Here is a 19,805-nt window from a genome sequence, read left to right as displayed (position 1 = left end):
CATTTTTAAAATGTTCAAGAAATATCTTTAATTGTTTTTGAAAAATATCTAAAAACATTTGTTAACAAAAATATCGATATATCGCCTCCCTAACGCACACAATACGCCATAGAAAACTCTTCTTGGCAGGCTGTGTGTGCCAAACAATGAAACTACGATGTTGAAACAGTTTGACATGGGACATTTTCAGTAAATTAGTGTGGTAGCCATTTTTCGTCCATTTGAATCTTTCCTATCGCATCTACACATATAGAAATAGTCAATTCATTAACTGTTATGTTGTCTGAACATTCTTTTCAGAGTCTGAGATGGGGTTTCGTCCATCCAGTCTTACAATTCATTGCCTTTGCACTTTTTTAGTGCACAAAATCATATTTTGTTTTAACATAAAAATCACTTTGAAATATAGGAAAATATATTGGCTGATTGGAAGAAAATCACAATTATCAATACATAATAAATTGCTATTATAAAAGCAAATACTGAAACCTATATGGACATACGGAGTTCAATCATGGGGATGCTTTGCAAAAAGTAACATAAACAAAATAAAAATGTTTCAGTACAATGTCCTGAGAAGTATCGTGGGCGCATCCAAATACTACAGGACTGACTACCTACATCGAGACCTTCAGATTCCCACAGTCAGCCAACAAATCAAAAGAATTGTAAGGGAGCATGAGGCAAGACTCCATTCTCACGAGAATATTGAAGTATTGCAATTTTTGGATACCACCAGAGCAGGACACAGACTCAAAAAATCAAACCATCTAATCTTGTGTAGTGTTGCGTAGTGAGGTTATATGCATAAAAACTACAGCAGTGACATGTATAAACATTATTTCACCAGAGTCGGAGATAGGGCCGATGGGTTCCATACCTAGATATAAGTTATCATAAAAACAAATCGTAGGTCAGTCGAAAACGACTAGTAACAATGTAGTAATTAAATAATTTGTAAAAATCACCAGTTTTAAATCCTCGAAACTAAAATAACGACCATTGGGATAAGAGGAACCAGCATCGCCTTCAGTTTCTTAGAGTGCTTAAAGTTTTATGAACTTCAACAACAGATTTTTCGAGTCAAATAAAAAAATAATGAATGTCGAACATGCAGTATAGTTAATAACTACTAATGCTCTTAAGGAAAAGACCTTGCATCAGGAATCATATAAAAGAAAGTTAGTGTTACGCAAAGTTAATGATAAATTCAATTAAAAAATAATTAGCGACTTACCGAATATTCTATAGATGAGGCACTTCTTCTCTTCCTTCGGGTACGACAAGTCGTTGGTATAAACTCTGTCGTCCATTTTCATCATTTTTTCTTTTTCCTCGCCCTCTGTTGTATTTGCGAACGAAAAATTATAACGAATTGCACAAACACTGACTGAAACGGCCTGATAGGGAAAGCAGCATGTTTCGCCTTGAAGCTGAAGCCACTAACTCTAGCTGGAAGTTGGCTGGTGATAAATCAAGTGCTTAACTGAAAACAAAACGCTGCTTTAGATGGTTCGGAATGAGATGCGTGAACTTAACATTAAAAATATGTGAATATCATAATGTAATGAAGCATAAAAATAAGCAATGATAGATGCCTTCAAATGGTAAAAGTACTCTGACGTCCATTATAGTTTATAACTTTAAATTTATTATTAAAATTTACATAATTTTTATATAAATATTATAAAAAGAGAATCGAGCCAAAATAACCAAGTTTTATATTATATATAATGATAATATATAGCGTTGTTGTATAACACAATGCAAGAGTGAAGGATACATTATTTTAAATACTTTTAAAAACAACATATAGCTGAAGAAGATATATTAATCTAGTACATTGATTATATGTATATTGGTATTCTTTTTCATGAAATTTATGGAAATGTAAAAGATTTTGAACCTTAATATCGTGTAAAACACATGAAGCACTGGAGAGAAATCCCTACACAAAAACTACTAGTATTGAAATAAGCGCCATGTTGAGAAAATAAATAACTAATACCTTTACAATCATCAAGTGACTATTTTTATATATTTTCTCTTACCTTTATATCACAAAAACAAATAGATAACTTGGTAATATATGAACAATTTTCAGCAGTGCAAGTACTATGAAAAAAAATCACTCCGCTACCAGGTGAACAGTGAATAAAATAAACTCAGAGTTATAAATACCATGAGATATATCTATGAACTAATACCAATATATAAATACTAAAATATAATGATTTAATTCATAAATTAAAATGTGCAATTCAAGGTATCAAACCACAATTATATAATTCTTATTAATTCCATTCTATTGTTGAATTATTGGAACCGGAATACGACATGAATTTATAATAAAATATAATAAATAATCCATGAAAAATAAAAATACATCTACTTGACATATATCCAACTACATATATTTATGAAAAACAATAGATCTACTGTAGACAATACAAAATTGTACAAATTCTATGAAAAACATTTTCTAAAAAACGATTAAGGATTTTTTATATCACAATTTTACAGGCGAAAGAAGAAGAAAGTAAATTAAAAAAAAATTAATTAATTGTTGACAACACTCTACAAATTCTATAAAATAAATATTTGTTTGAACATTCAAATGTATGGTAAATCTTGATACAAGTACTGTAGTGTACGTTCTAAGCACAAACCTAGCTGAATTGCAACAGGCTTAACAACACCACAAACTCTAACATAAAACAATTTGTATTAGCCTTTTATGCGGTAATTAGAGTTCAAAAACGAGAGCTCTGTCCTAATTACAGTGGACCTGGCAACACTGTACAAGTTGTGAGAAGTAAATGTTTCTCAAAATTGATTTTTTCAATAATTTGTCGCAGAATTTTACCGCAATTTAAATGATTGAAAATGAAGATTATATCAGGTCTATAAACTAATTTTAAAGAATTTACAATAGATGATGTAAATGTTACCATGGGTGAACAAAAAAGTTTTCAGTGCATTGAGAGTTGTATCGAGTAAAACGCATTTGCGGGAAGTTTTACCTCTTTATTTCAGAAAAGAAAAGAAAAATATTTTTAACAAAAAAAATTGAACCGACTTCAATAAATAAATAAAGAACTCACTAAAAATTAAAAATTAAAATCAAACTAAAATTTTTAACACAAAAGGAACTCAAAGTTATATTAATTTAGATTTGTTTGGTTGGTAATTTAATTTTTTGTATATGTCACAAAAGTATATTATTATTTTTGTATTTTTTGGACTCGGCATCGACTTCAAAGTGATTAGTTGGTTACATTTAAAATAATATTGTAAATAGATAAATAGGTTTAGGTAGGTATTAAGCTAAATTGTATGTATATAGTAGAATATAAAATACGTATAGTAGATAGGTGAAATAAGGTTTTTGTTTATATTTATTAAGTTATTACAACGATTATTATGTACACATTTTATTTTAATTTTTTTTGTTAAAAATCCAAAATTGATTTCTTTTTAATTTTTAATGTGTTTCTTATTTATTTTTTGTAGTCGGTTCAATTTTTTTGTTAAAAATATTTATTTTTCTATTTTTAGTGTTACATTTTTACTCAATAATTTAAGCAGTTATTTTATTTAATAATATTTAATATTACAATGGGTAGGGCAAGTAAAAATCAGCCAGTATGCGGAAAAATAGGAATAAAGAAATAATGATTAAAAATAAGGAGCGCTACAGGTCCCAAGGTCCGCTACCGAGCCTAGCAGATTTGACAAATATTCTAACTAAACAATAACAAAATGTTATTATCCTTGCCAGAAATCGAACCCGCGACCTCTGTTTAGAAGCCAAACGCTTTAACCATGACATCATAGAAGCAGTTTTCTACAATATTTCTACGAGGTCTTATATGTTACAATTAGTGCTTAAAAAGCAAACTAAATGGCTTTTTCACTGAATGACTTCCGGTTTTACGTTACATCAGCACAGCAATAACATTATACATAAATTTCTGATTATTTTAGATAAAAAATATGTGAAGACTTTGTCGTGCTTTTGAAATTTAAGTGTTTCCCTCCATTTCTCCCAACGGATCCTAATTTGGTTCCAATGCGACCACCTCGGAAGTGCACTCTTTCGAATGAAAAAAGAATTTTGAAAATCGGCCCACAATAGAAGGAGAAATCGGCGAACATACATTAAAAAAATATACAGCCGAACATAGAACCTCCTCCTTTTCCGAAGTCGGTTAAAAAAGGCGGCTGAAGGTTCTCGAATGCGGCGTGAAGCTTATGGCCATCATACTGCATTGATATCAACATGGGAATACTGGTTTCAACTTTTTAAAAGTGGTGATTTTGACATCGAAGAGCGTTCTAGACATCCAAGACATTTTGACGACAAAGATTACTTATTACTTGATAAAACCATCGATGGGCATCGCTATCGACTACAATTGATGCGTCGAACACTGCATAAAAAACGATTCGAATGTGAGCAAAGATACAACGTTATTTTTCAGCATGAACCACATGTTGCAGAACCGGTGAAACTATACCTGGAAGCATTAAAATGGGAAGTGCGACCTCACCCGCCATATTCTCCAGACCTTTCTCCTTCTGATTACTATTTATTTCAACATATGAGTCATGACCTGTCTAAACAGCGCTTCACTTCTGATGAAAATTCCAAGAAATGGGTCGTTTTGTGGACAGCCTTAACAAATGCATCGTTCTTTCCAGACGGAATCAATGAATTGCCTGGAAGATGGGAGAAGGTAGAGGCTATAGATGGACAATATCTCAAATAAAATAAATTCATCACTAATTCAAATTCTAAAAAATCCTTTAAAACTAATTTATGGGCAATATAAATTATTTCTTTACTAAAAATTTATTTGAATATCGTGCAATTTCAAGCTGTGGTGCAAAATTACATTTAATAGCGATACAATTACACCGTCGTCGTATACCTGGCAACACTGTATAAATAAATTCTATGAAACAGACTTGACTCAGTAAAGTATTTATTTACACGTCTATCGTTTAACTTAAAATCCGATTATAGTTTCTGTAAAAATCTGATTTCTAGTCAAGAATACCGACACAAATCTTCAACTAAAAAACATGTAATAGATTTTTAACGTAAGAATTTCTAGAAAATTCTAATCGATAAATTCGATGTTTAATTTTGGAACAGCGAAGTTATTCTCGAAAAAATTATCAAATTCAAATGCATATCCCTCAGTTCACAGCAAATGTTTCAAAGTTCCGTAACCTTGCTCCGTTGATGACAAATCAGACATGGCTTAGACAGTTTTTGACTCGGAAACAATATCGAAAACAATCAATTGTTAACAATAGACGGTCTCGATATGTTTAAAGTAGCACAAGAATCATAGTGAAGCGTAGGAAATCATAATAAAAGATCGTTTTTGCTAAATACTATTTTCAAGATTCGATTACTGTGAATATCAAGATTGATACAAGCTTTTAGAATTCTTATTTTAAATGTATTCAAAGTAATTGGAAATAATATATTTAATGTTAGGCTTCTTGTCAAAAAATCCAATAACACTTCTTTTAATGCCGGCTTGGTTGGCGCTACTGTTGCGATTGCGGGTTCGAATCCTGTTGTCACTATCCTAGGCAAGAATGCAAAATCCTACAAGGAAAATGATCCCACTCACGCCAGTAACCAGACAGGGTATGACCGGATGTCTTCTAAACTAGCGACCCGCCCCGGCTTCACACGGGTGCAATGCTGATACTAAATTAAATACACTACAGAAAAAATATGAACATTGTATATAAAAACATAGTGGCCCGCTCCGACTTTGCACGGGCATAAAATATATATGCCTATGTAACTCAATGAAAACATGATTAAAATCGATCCAATATTTTTGGTTCATTCATTACTGCCCTTGGCCTGCACGCATAAAATTTGGAGTAAAACAATTCCTCTTCCCCTATACTTACTATGAAGATTTCCTGCTATCTTTGGAATATCTAAATTCATACAATTTTTATTACATTACACATTTTTAAACGCAAATTTTAAATTTGTAATATCTCCGAAAATATTTGTTTAATTTACATGCTGTAAGGAACCATATTGATCTATATTAATTGCACACTGTATTTAAGATACTTAATTCGATAAGGATTAATGCCGTATTGCTTAAAATAGCTTCGTAAATAAGCCATTTTCTCACGTAAAAAATAAACAATAAAAATGGTTATGTGGGTTATCCCTAAAAGATAAACATATACCATCGCGGACTTTTTTGTAGACCTTTTTATGGTGTACAATACTGTAGTACATTAATTTGATCTAACTCGTAGGGTTAGGCAGCGTTTTTGCTAATTGCTAATTAAGCCTAAAAATAGGTTAATTTACGACATCACGTTAGAAACCTCTAAAATTAGCAATGTTGCCTTAGTATATTATGCATGTATTATACATATAAACCTTCCTCTTGAATCACCCTATCTATTGAAAAAAACCGCATCAAAATCCGTTGCGTAGTTTTAAAGATTTAAGCGCACATAGGGATATAGGGACAGAAAAGGCGACTTTGTTTTATACTATGTAGTGATTGGTCACTCGCTAGTCGGTAGTTTTAATGCCGGGGACCGTGGTTTGAAGCCCACGTTAACCAGTAGGTCCAGTCCAGATAAACCCTCGTTGGTAAAAAAAGACTTAGGCTTAAATTTAAAAAAAAATACTTTTTTAATATACGTAAATAAAGACAAATATACACATAGAGTAATAGAGATGCAACTCAATAGGGGACTCTGGCGCAAAGTTTTGCTTTAGCCAACATCCAGAGGGAGCCATAATGGGCCATTCAAGTTATTTGAGTGGTGATATATCAAAATAATAAGAATACGTTATTATATTAAAAGAAGCAGAAGCACATTATTATTAGAGTAACTATTGGCACTCATGAGCAATTCATACTATATTATCCATCATAGTGGCCATGTAGATCGTCATAAAATAATCTAGGTCCGTGGTATCTTTTTATGTTAGCAGCAGAGCTCTATCATCCAACGAATGCAAGCAGATGGACGATCTTTGCTTTTTTTATATTACATTTTAATATATAGAGAATTTTAAGATATTACTTTCACTGTAGCACAGTGACCAAGGTGGCGGAGTAGTACTCCTACGGATATAATAGTTGTGGATTCAAATTATAACAAAAACTCGATAACGTAAAGGAAAACATTACGTTAATGTAAATATAAAGTTCGCACAATCGTCAATTAAGGCAAAGTAAAATTGCATATTATTTTTCTTCTAACTAAAAATTAAATATCGCAAAATATTTGTTTAGTTTGTTATATGATGGATGGTCTGTTTTCTAACAGATAAGAACCCTTAGGCTCGCTTTGTATCACCGTTCAACAAGTCGCCTCTTCTTTCTGTAAAATAAAACCGTTTTTAAGTAAAATAAAAGGTTTTTTGTTTAATACCCTTTCACAAAATATAACTTATGTGTTTCCTTTCTTTTAATAAAACATGTGCGGTAAAATTTTTAGAAATACCAACCAATAAAACTTATGTTGCATGCGGTTTTATGCATCTATTTATAGGGACCAGAAAATAATTTTATTGTTAAGCGTACCGCAACAAAAAGAAGTTAAGAATCACTGAGCTAGACAATGGGTGTTTTAACACGATCCCAGATACGCAAGATCTGAGATCAGCAGGTCCAGAGTAAACCTTATACGATAAAATAGAGATTCTGAAGTAATGACATAGATTTTTCATAAAGTTTTTCGTACTTTGCTTTAATATGAAAAATCGGTATAATCCACTTTACTTAAAGCCAAAGATAATTTCTCGAAAGAACGGTGTATCTCTTGAGGTTATCTACGAATCGACTCATTTTTTTGGTATCTTCATAAGAAGTGAAGCGCTGTTTATACAACTTATATGTCGAAATGAGCAGTAATCAGAAGGTGCAAGATTTGGAGAATACGGCGGATGTGGTAGCACTACACTACTAATATTATTGTGTCTTTGCTCATATTCCGGCCGTTTACACGTATCAATTGTAGTCGATAACATTGATAGTTTTATCAGGCTGATGTTGATGCATGACCAGGTGGTTTTTAAATATTTTCTTTCAATGCCTCTTGGCTTCAATTGATACGAAGCCTTGGATCATTCCCATGCTTAAAGTAAAATGCCCCACAAATGATTTACTCGGTACAAATTCAGACATTTCCAAAACATTTAAAAAAATCAAAAAAGTCTGTCAGTGCGGCTTCAATATGAAGTAGTTACAAATGTAACCGATACGATTTAATGCATACTAACACCATGTGGTATAAATAATTCAAAATTATTTTATAAGCTTAATAAAAAAGTAGACAATAAAAAAAACTTAAATATGGAAATATTGTCCGTTGTTTTTTAAAACTTTGCGTCCCCTCAGGTTCAAGACGACAAAGACAAGCTGAGGTGTTTATCCAGTAATATTTGCTGCACTACTTAGAATAAGTAGTGGTCAAGTGATGGCAAGTTTGGTGAATATTGTTGTAACAGTGAAGCAGTAGGGCTTGCTTACTTCCTTGGTCAGTAGATGGCCCTGTCTAATCAACTTTTGCATCCTATTATTTTGATCGTCGCTATAAAATTGAGTAGCTAGAATCTGATGAATTTCTAGTAGTTCATAATAAAGCTTTATGTCATACTAGGAGAAGGGAATATCTGTTTTGACGTCGATTTACTGAGCTGCCATAGTTCTATTAGGGTTTTATTTTCTTGTTGTCGGATAATTAATGGTAGCAACATGTTCATTCGTTGACATAAGTTGTGATGCGTAACATGTGTGCCCACATATGCTAGTTGTGTTAATTATTTATCCAGTATAGCTTGTAATTCCCATGCTCAAATGTTCGAGGCTGTGCAATGCGCGACTGCTCAGTATATTCAAAACCACAACACCAATTAAACGATTGTACATTTCAAACGTTTCACAACACACAATACATCAGATACTACATACTACCACCAAATAATATTTTTAACAGAAAAATTGAAGCGACTTCAAAAAATAAATAGGTACTCAATAAAAAGTAAAAAATAATCAAACTTAGATTTTTAACACAAAAAAAAACGTTATAAAATAAAATATGTATATAATAATCGTTGTAATAACTAAATAAAAATCATAAACCTTATTTAACCTATTTACTACACGTATTTTATATTCTACTACATACACACAGTTTAGCTTAATACCTACCTAAAGCGATTTATGTATTTACAATTTCATTTTAACTACTACCAACTGATCTATTTGAAGTCAGAGCCAAGCAACAAATTAGATTTGTTTTGTTCGTAATTTAATTTTGTGTATATATCACAAAATTACATTATTATTTTTGTATTGTTTGGGCTCAACACCGATTTCAAAGTGTCAGTAGTAGTTAAATTAATATTGTAAATAGATAAATAAGTTTAGGTAGATATTAAGCTAAATTTTGTGTATATAGTAGAATATAAAATACGTGTAGTAGATAGGTTATCTACTAATCTTTTTTTTTATTTAGTTATTACAACGATTATTATGTACATATTTTATTTTAAAACGTTTTCTTGTTTGTATTTTTTGAAGTCGGTTTAATTTTTTTTGTTAAAAATATTTTATTTTTTGGTGTTAGATATTTACTCAATAAATTACGCAGTTATTTTATTAAGTATAATAATGGGTAGGCCAAGTAAAAGTGCAGTTCGAACAGCAAAAAGTTGCGAATCCAACCTGCGACCTCCGTATGTGAGTTGAATGCTCTAACCATTATATCATAGAAACGGTTGCCTTTGAAATTTAAGGTTTTCCCTCCGTTTCACCAAAACTACAATTGGGACGATGCTAATATCTATCTAGATATACTTATTAATCTACAGACGAGACTGTCCTTCCCCCCCCCCCCTCAGTCATATAAATGTGTTATATAATGTAACATAAACATATGTGTTTTTTTGTATATGAAATTGTATTTGAAGCTTAGAATTTAGGTTATATATATACGTTGTTAAATGGTTACATATTTTCGTAACTTAGGCACCTTTGTTTAATTTTTTTGTATATGTATTAAATTAGATTTAATAAATAATGACATAAAATGAGATTTAAGTATATGTGTACATACAAATATATAACATACTGATAAAATATATTATGCATTGTGGTTATAAAATTGAATTATGTATAACACTACTTTATATAAAGGATATAGACCAAAGAAAATATTTTATTATAAAGAGAATGTGATAACTACTAAAGGTATATTATTACGCCATGAATTTAAATGTATAAATATGTATAACAGAAGTACATACAAATACAATGCAAGGTCATTGAGACTTTTAAGAAACTAATACAGGAAGTTAAGAACAAATTTACAACCAATAAATACCAGAAATCATAACGTTCATAAGATTGTTTATCTTAACAATTATAAGATAAAAATGAGGGCTTTGTTTAATTTCAATAAACAACTAAAAACTTTTCTAACAAATCGTTTTAGAAACACCACAAATTTGATAGCATTGTGTGCATTAAAAGTTTCTTTGAGTAAATTCTTTTGTGTTAGTCATCGCATATTATTGATTATGCAGCAGTTTATTTCGGACAGGCAATCCTGATGGCTCAAAGTCTAGTCAAACATGCCAGAGTGTACAAATCAGCAGTTGTTTTCTCAATTGTTCTTTAGCAAAAGTTACGAGCGACTTATTCAAGTTATTTTTAAGGACTAGACCGCGGACAATAATAACATCATTAAGCAATGTGCCTGTTAGGCGAGTCGCAAAATGGGACGCTGCTTGGTGACGCAGCGTGAGTCACGGCGAAATTTTTAGGGTTTAAAGAACGATTGCTTTGCAGCGTGCCGTGGCGCAGTTTTCACTAACGTGATCCTGCGAAACGCAGCATTCTTGTCGCAGTTTTTCATCTAAATTCGCGGTCAGGAAAATGGAAGAAGAATTAATCAGATCTGTGTGGATTCGACAAGTTTTGTACGATACAAGTAATGTAGACTACAATTAAAGTAAATTCTCAGTGAGTCTTTCTTCTTTTTAGATACAACTTCTAATTCCAATTCAGTCGTTATTAATGCAGTATCAATTGTCATTGTACCAAGCCTACTACTGTGTACAGTTTTACTTGGAAGGGAGAACTGCAATCGTATTTGCATGGTTTCGGCGTTTGGCAGTTTTATCCCGCGAACATTTTCCGTGACCCTCACTGCGTCACTTCACTAAGCTGTGTTCCATTTTGCGCCTGGCCTAACAGATATAAGATAAAAATGAAAACTTTGTTTAATTTCAACAAATAACTAACAACTTTTCAAACAAATCGTTTTCGAAACACTATAAAATTGAAAGTATTGTGTACATTAAAGGTCCTGGTTAAGTAAATTCCTTTGTGCTAGTCATCGTATGTTAATGATTATGTAGCAATTTATTTCGGATCAGCAATCCTGCTGGATCGAAATATAGTCAAAAACATGCCAGACTGTACAGATCAGCAGTTTTTAACTGACTTCAAAAAAGGAGGAGGTTCTATGTTCAGCTGAATATATTTTTTTAATGTATATTCGCCGATTTCTTTTTCGTTCCAGTTTTCGACCAATTTTCAAAATTCTTAGTAGACAGGCTAAATAGATTTTTGTTTATTTTTATTTAGTTATTACAACAACTATTATGTACATATTTTGTTTTAAAGCTTTTTTTGTGTTAAAAATTTAAAATTGATTATTTTTTACTTTTTAGTGAGTCCCTTATTTATTTCTTGAAGTCGGTTCAATTTTTTTGTTAAAAATATTTTATTTCTCGATTGTTCTTAAGCAAAAGTTACGAACGACTTATGCAAATTATTTTTAGGGAGTAGACCGCGGACAATAACAACATCATTAAACAATGTGCTTGTTAGTGTCAACAAATAACAACCAAAACTAATGATGCATCGTTTTAATTACTATCAATTTTGTGGAGCTAGATTAGTGGATCACGTGACATGGTTTGTTTTAATTGCCGGCATCTAATAAATCATCCCATTTAAGCTGGCAAACAAAAAATATCTTATTACTCCGAGGATCAGGCAGCTGTCGAGTGAGTTTGGGACCCATTTCTCGTAAATCGTTTTCTTTCGCTAGAAAAGAAATTAAAAACGACTAACTGGCGAAAATAACTTTATCCCACCAATTAATATTCCGGGATATATCGGAGAAATTGATTTAAAAGATCGAATTTTCGTGTCGGACCAGAAGAAAATAACGTTGATGTTTTAAAACAAACATTCTGGTGTAAGTGTGGTTTTTCCTAACTGATACGAGTAGATATGGAACATCATCACGTCATATGTGTAAGAGCGAGTTTTATTTGTTCGTATTTTTTTTGATATTTTTTTCCTTAAAACGTAGACAAAGACATGTACCATTCAAGGAAATCATCAATCGTTCCGAATATTTGACCAACTGATATATTTTAAACATTTTTTTTTATTTTTTCGGCCATTTAATTAAAAAAAAAAGAGCGATAATGTAAAGTGAATTAGGCGGATATCAAGTATAATCAAGATATCAGTAAATGATGTATAGTTATGGATTATAGTCAATTTTGTATACGGAAAGTGGATCCTGTCTGCCCTTGGTGGCAGCATATTTAACATGTCTAGATTTAGCTTTTTGTCCTGTGCGCCTAGCACATTGATCATAGTTGGAGACAATCCTAATTAATAGTTTATTTGTGAGTATGGATTTACCCTAGCGATGCCTACTTCCCTTGAACTCATTGTACATCCATTATTGTTAGTGTTACGACAGAAGCTAGTACGACGCGTGTTAGCGCCCATTGTTGGGGGAATGAGGAAACAAGGACCAATGAGGCAGTTGTCTCAAAATCCACACCAGACAGACTATTTTATGCTTTCTATCAGTCTATTTTAGTCTTATATGCTGATCGTTCGATATAAGACACTTATTCATGTTAACATAATATAACTATTAAACCAATAATGTTAAAGGTGATTGCTCGTGACTAAAGATATTTTTTTCTGTCAAAATTGGAATCCTAAGATATGCTCAATGTGATAACAGTTTTATCAGCTGGTTATGTTCAAGGTGTAAATCGCTATAGTGATTTGGCATCAATTACTAAATAATATTATAAACAATAGTTTAAACAGACATCGCCAAAACAACAACAATAGCCGATACAAGCTGTCAACATCGATCCGTCCTTATTGAAAAACTCTATATTAGGATATCCCTCAACCTCAAGTTGCTTATAACATGGAGTTCGGAGGTTGGTAGGTAGATTGAGAAAGAAACTAGTTAAACATGAGCTACACGGCATTTTTTCACTATAGAGCATTTAATTCAAAATAAAATAGATGAAAACATATTAAGCTAAGTAACGAACTCGAAATTAGTGTAATGGGAATCGTTTAGGTTATATATATTTTTAATGGATTTTAATGACTAAATTAATATTATTCATATTAATTACGCACTTGATCATATTTTAAATTATGTTGTTGTTAAAGTATATAATTCGTCTCCTAGGATCAGCTATTTCTGCGAATTTAAGCGAATTTCCGGTGAAGGAATTGTTACTCAGCTCAAGAGATAGTGAGTTGTAAGTAAGTACATGAGAATTCCTTTCTTGAAACTCACAGTACTTCTAGAAGTTTCTTAGTAACCGTGGAGCACTAACTATTAACATCAGTTTTAGAAACTTCTTTACAGCTTGCTGAAAATCGGTGTTACATCCAGTGTTAACAAATTCAGGCCATATTATGTCATACGATGAATACATAAAAGCCAGTGAAACACAGATGAAAAACAATAAAACATAATTCCCGACAATTCTCTTCCGTCAAGCCAAACACTCAGCAAAGAATATCACTCGAGTATTATATACTAAAAACACTAATAAAACCTTCTAATAAAAACAAAACACATAATATCTAATAATTGATATATTTATACCAAATACCAAAACAAAAAAAAATACTATATCGATTATCGAAAACAATTTTTTCGATTATATCGATATCAAAATATATGGTTTGTACGCAACAATAAAAATGTATTAATACTTTCTTGATGAATTCTGATTATCAAGAACTAGAAATCAAAGCATTTCACTAAAAATTAATGATTTTATCAGAAATATGATTAATTAATTTCATTTATATTAAGAGGGTACTTTAGTCTAGAAATTTTTAAAAAATCTAAACAAGATTTTCTATATAAAACTGTAATAAAAAAAAAACTATTTTACTTTAATACGATAAAGGTGTGTATAGAGAAAGTTCACACGAAATTTCAAGAAAATCGGTCCAGTAAAAGTTTCAAGGAAAAACGCGTTAAAGTTTCGTTTTTAGATACCACGTCACTAAAATAGCTAGATTTTCGAAAATTTAAATTTTTGAAAAATCCTCTTATATTCTCAAAGGGTTAAACTTTGACAATATAAAAAAGTGGATTTAATGTAATATTGATTAAATAATATATATTTAATTCAATACTGATATGGTATGTATTGATCCTAATTAACATTTTTATAGAATTAAAAATTCAACTACCCATTTAAATTAAACCTGTCGATATTGATTTAAAAATATGTATATTTAAGGTAATATTGACTAGTTCGACATCTATATGGATATTTGTTCACGTCAACTTCTAATATTATTAAGTTTTTCAAAAATTATAAGCATTCGTTTTTGACAGTAAACTCACCTGTTGAATATTCCCTCGAAACCACCGAATTCAAAAGGTCTGTTTCAAAATAACAAGACGGAACCACCACTACCCGAGAACCATCATTAATTTTTTTCGAAAAAACAAGAGCTAGGGGTAAAATTTGTGAGCCGGTTCTTGCCTGAGCTGGTAAACAAAACGACGTCTACGATCCGATCGTTAATACTGAAAGAGAAACGCCAACGACCACTCGACGACACTGAACGTGTACGACTGAATCTTTATTGACGATATACATCGTATAGTAAGCGCGCATTCGACCGATTTTCCTGTTAATTAATCCGAATGAGTGTGTTACTCGAGGAACTTCCATTGATTTGTTGAATTCGCACTACTATCATAAATAAATAAGAATGTAATACGTCGTTAGGTGTTGTTACAGCTAACTGGTCATCTATTATGTTATTTATGTTAAAGCTGTAATTTATGTGAACATATACTTAATTAAATCTGGGGGTGCATTAAAGAAATTTAATACTTAAACTCAGAACAGCGGTTGCAAACCAAGATTCTTCGGAACATAATGTATTCAATAAAAATTCAAAAAATACCTCATCATAACAGATGAATTGAAAAGTCCCCGGCCTGACACATAGATGGCGCTACTAGAATTAAATCCATATGTTTTTTAGTTAACCCTAAGCCTCAAAAGATGCTTGTATAAATTTGACAGCTGTCGGATCATTAGTTTGTGAATTATAGAATTTTGAGCGAAGGAACTTTTGTTATTGTGAAAAAAATTGATAAAAAGGAAATTCGCGTGTTGATAAAATATTGCTTTTTGAAGAGAAAAAATACAGTTGTACAACTTATCACTCTAAGATATCAACTGAACGTGTACATCAGATCATTCACAAATATTTGGGTATGAGAAAACTCTATGCAAAGTGGGCACCGCGCGAGCTCACTTTTGACCAAAAACAAAGACGAGTTGATGATTCGGAGCAGTGTTTGAAGATGATCAAGCATAATAAACCCGAATTTTTGCGTCGATATGTGACAATGGATGAATTGAGCCATGTGCTCCATCATTTCACTCCAAAGTCTAATCGACAGTCATCCGAGTGGACTACACACGATGAACCCGCTCCAATTCGTGGGAACAGTCGACTGACAAGGTTATGGCGTCTGTATTTTGGGATGTGCATGGAATAATTTTCATTGATTACCTTTAAAAAGGAAGGACCATCAAAAGCGACTATTACATAGCGTTATTGGGCCGTTTGAAGGACGAAATCGCCGAAAAACGGCCTAATTTGAAGAAAAAGAAAATGCTGCTTCACCATGATAATGCACCGTGTCAAAAATCCATGAATTGGGCTTCGAATTGCTTCCTCATCCACAGTATTCTCCAGATTTGGTCCCGAGCGACTATTTCCTGTTCTCAGATCTCAAAATAATGCTCGCTGGGAAGAAATTTTGGTCGAATGAAGAGCTGATCGACGAAATTGAGGCCCATTTTGAAGCAAAGGGCAAATCGTACTACAAAAATGGTATCGAAAAGTTGGAGGGTCGCTATAATCAGTATATCACTCTTGAAGAATTCTAACCTATAAACTATTGTAGCTGCATAAGTATTGTACTGTAATTTTTAGGTGTACTATAATGTTAAAATAGATTATTTTTGATAAAAGCATCTGAGCCGAACGCTCTAATCATTACACCATAGGAGCAGTTGTCGGCAATATCTCTACGGCTTCCCATATGATATGATTAGTGGTTAAAAAGCAAACTGGTCGACTTTTGCACTGAACGGCTTCCTGTCTTCCGTCACATTAGTTCAGCAACAACATTATACACAAATATCTGATTATTTTAGATAAAAGAATATGTGAAAACTTTGTACGTGCTTTTGAAATTTAAGGGTATCCCTCGATTTCCCTCACTTCCCCGAATCAGATCCTGACTTGATTCTAATGGGACCACCTCGGAAATGCACTCTTCCCAATAAAAAAAGAATTTTGAAAATCGGTCCATGACTGACGGAGAAATCGGCGAACATACATTAAAAAAATATTTGCAGTTGAACATAGAACCTCCTCCTTTTTTGAAGGCAATTAATGAAATAATTTTTCATAAATTAATTTTGTAGCGTCAACTTATGTTTTTATATGTTTTTTCCCGACAGTTACAAGGATGTGACAGTTGTAAAATCCAACTATTATGATTATCGTTTATGATTCATATATATATGATTTATTATTGCAGATGTATAATTCGTAGTGGCGCCATATAAAAATATATATAAACAATACATACAAAAAACTATTAAAAAATATTTATATGCATAAATTTATAACACTATGCATAAATTAAATTGACCATAAATCCACGATAACTTCTTGTTAATGTACGAGTACACGTGTACCAATAGCAACAGTTAGCATTTAATCATAGCGTTACTGTATTACAGAGCCAGCATATATGATTATGATAAAAGCTTCAATCAATCATCATTATTTAATAATTATTTACAATTTACAATTCCCAAGGTCAAATAAAAACATTCGAACCAAATAATATCGTTAAATAAATTATGTCTAATAGGCTACTAGAAGCAAGTAAATACAAAACTAATATTGAGACAATTCGAATATGTTATTAATAATTTAATTATATAGCATCTTCCAGACCAACTCATTGTTGCTATTGTTAAAACTGTTCGAACCTTATGTTCAAACAGATATTTAAAAAAGTAATGATTTAGGAAATGGGAATAAACATTGAGGCAGTTCAAGTACATCCAAAAGTGTTTTTATTTCATCACAGAATATTTCAAAAAACGAGGCTTTACTGTCACATCCCGGAATATTAGTAGCAAAGCAGGGCATAAAATTCAATCAAGCGCATTAAATGCTACATTCCTATTAAGATTGTCTGCTATACAATGGGCTTTTAATAAATCAATACACGATGTGATCACATGTCTTACGAATTAATTTAAATAATAAATTGCTTAAATGATTCAGCCATTAATATTTAGTTGGTCTAGTGGAATAAAAAAAACTTTTTGGTATCATGTGATGCAGATAACAAAATGTGATCATAAGATAGTACAAGGCATGTATATATGCATAAATTAAAGAACCAAAAGAACTACACTTTGAAAAAATGGGTACCCATGATGCCACCGGCTTAGTATAAGTACTAAACAGTACATATTTTATACATATATTTCCATCTGGTCGGGGTTGGGTAGTATTTGAATAACTTGTAGTTAAAATACGTCATTAAAATACAAATACATATTTGGTATTTATAATTCAATTGCTTCTTTAGCACCTAATGCTCAGGTATTTTATAGTGAGTATTTCAAATACTTATGGCTTCAAAATATATTTGAACATAAATAAATGTATCATTCAACATCATTCAACAGTATCAGTTAATACATCCCTGTCCCACAAGATGAGTCTCTCTATTCTATAGTACAGCTTATAAGTATTAAACCAAAATTAAATTACTTATTTGATAAGTTGTGTAAGATTCTTTCTCCGTCATAGAATTCATTGAGAAGTATCGAGGCGAATTGCTACAGCTTTAGATTCAGGGATACAGATCAGGGCAATAATTTTTACCATCGCAAACTTCTACCAACTTCAATGTCTGAAAGAACCAGATTAAATTGAGGCATCTTACTGTTGTTGCGTTACAATTAAACTATTAGACCCCAACTCTATCAAAAGACCAGTAACCCCAGCATTTCTTCTCAACCATTTCGTATCTCCGAAGTCTCTACAGATTATGATCGGCAAACTTCAAACCAAAAAATCTCCAGGCTTTGACGGCATATCGATTACCCAGTTAAAAAAGCTCCCGCATAAGCAGCTCGCGGAACTGGCAAACATCATTAACTACATCATGAGGCTGCAACATTTCCCGGCGTCTTCGAAACACCCACATATAACGATTATTCTCAAGAAAGGAGCAAAATCATCTCCATCTGACTATAGGCCCATCAGACTTTTCAGTGCCATTTCGAAGCTTGCCGAGAGGGCAATATTCTACGCTCTCAACTGTTTCACAAAGGAAAACAACATCATTTCTGATGAACAATTCTACACAAATTAATTTTATAGCAGTCACCTTGAATCTATAGATAAAAGGCTTCACTGATAAAAATGATAAAATGTGAAAGGATTTAGAAAATAAAAACTATGAATTTACTGGAAAAACCAATTTATTTTACCGAAATAAGAGTAGACTTGTTGAACGGTGATACAAAGCGAGACCGAGAGTTCTTATCTATTAGAAAACAGACCAAGTCGTCTCACTCATTCACCATTCAGATAGTTTTAAACCAGATAATCAATATTGAAAAAGGAAGTTCCAGTTTAAGTTTTGATGATAACGACGTTATAATAATAATAAAAAATGCTAGAGTTCTTATCTATTAGAAAACAGACCAAGTAGTCTCACTCGTTCACCATTCAGATAGTTTTAAACCAGATGATCAATATTGAAAAAGGAAGTTCCAGTTTAAGTTTTGATGATAACGACGTTATAATATTAATAAAAAATGCTATTCCCATGGTATGCTAAAGATCATCAAATTTGTTTTGCCATTTGGGATTTGTTATATCAAAGGAAAACCTGAGGCTGTTGTAAGAGACAATTCAGATGATAATATGGAATCAGGATTATATTCAGGACTAAAACAGTAAATTTTCGGGATTCAAAAAAATGACTCGTTATTAAAAAGATATCTTTGAAGATTGATATACTTAAAAAAATATGTAGAAAAGAAACATAGAAATATTGGTGTATTTACTCAATGATTGCAAAACATATGAAAAGGTTATGTTTGAACGCTTAGTCCTTATCAAAAAATTTCATTAAAAAGCACTTATACACTTAAATAATAATTATGTATTATAACTCATATGTTTATGACACGTTTTTTTAATTACCATTTGCAAAATAGAAATCAAAATTAAATATTATTTCAGATTACATAACAAGGTTCCTGCGAGTAAAATATAAATATTTTAATTTTTCGTGTTTTCTTTATGAGATTTTTATATAACTATATGTATTATTAATCATTAATAGAT

At 31.7% G+C, this 19,805-nt stretch overlaps 1 protein-coding gene across 2 annotated transcripts in view; it reads right to left on the bottom strand.

Annotated features, from left to right (window-relative positions):
- The window catches only part of MFS17 (Major Facilitator Superfamily Transporter 17), a 60,741-nt gene that overhangs the window by 29,558 nt on the left and 11,378 nt on the right, over window positions 1-19,805 (bottom strand). The window contains exons 1-2 of one of the 2 annotated variants that reach the window (XM_076401082.1): window positions 14,731-14,966; window positions 1,238-1,486 (exon numbers count right to left, since the gene is read on the bottom strand). In XM_076401082.1, the coding sequence (XP_076257197.1) occupies window positions 1,238-1,322 (85 nt within the window). In that variant the 5' untranslated portion in view covers window positions 1,323-1,486; window positions 14,731-14,966. Of the gene's footprint in view, window positions 1-1,237; window positions 1,487-14,730; window positions 14,967-19,805 lie in introns of those variants that run through there. The other variant, XM_076401083.1, reaches the window with a different exon arrangement.

This window comes from Rhynchophorus ferrugineus, unplaced genomic scaffold (genome assembly GCF_030347505.1).
Source record: "Rhynchophorus ferrugineus isolate W39M unplaced genomic scaffold, kcgeb_rfMv2 rfM3, whole genome shotgun sequence".
Lineage (NCBI taxonomy): Eukaryota > Metazoa > Arthropoda > Insecta > Coleoptera > Curculionidae > Rhynchophorus > Rhynchophorus ferrugineus.
Note: the sequence above shows the minus strand (reverse complement) of the source record. Positions and strands in the feature narration are given on the sequence as shown.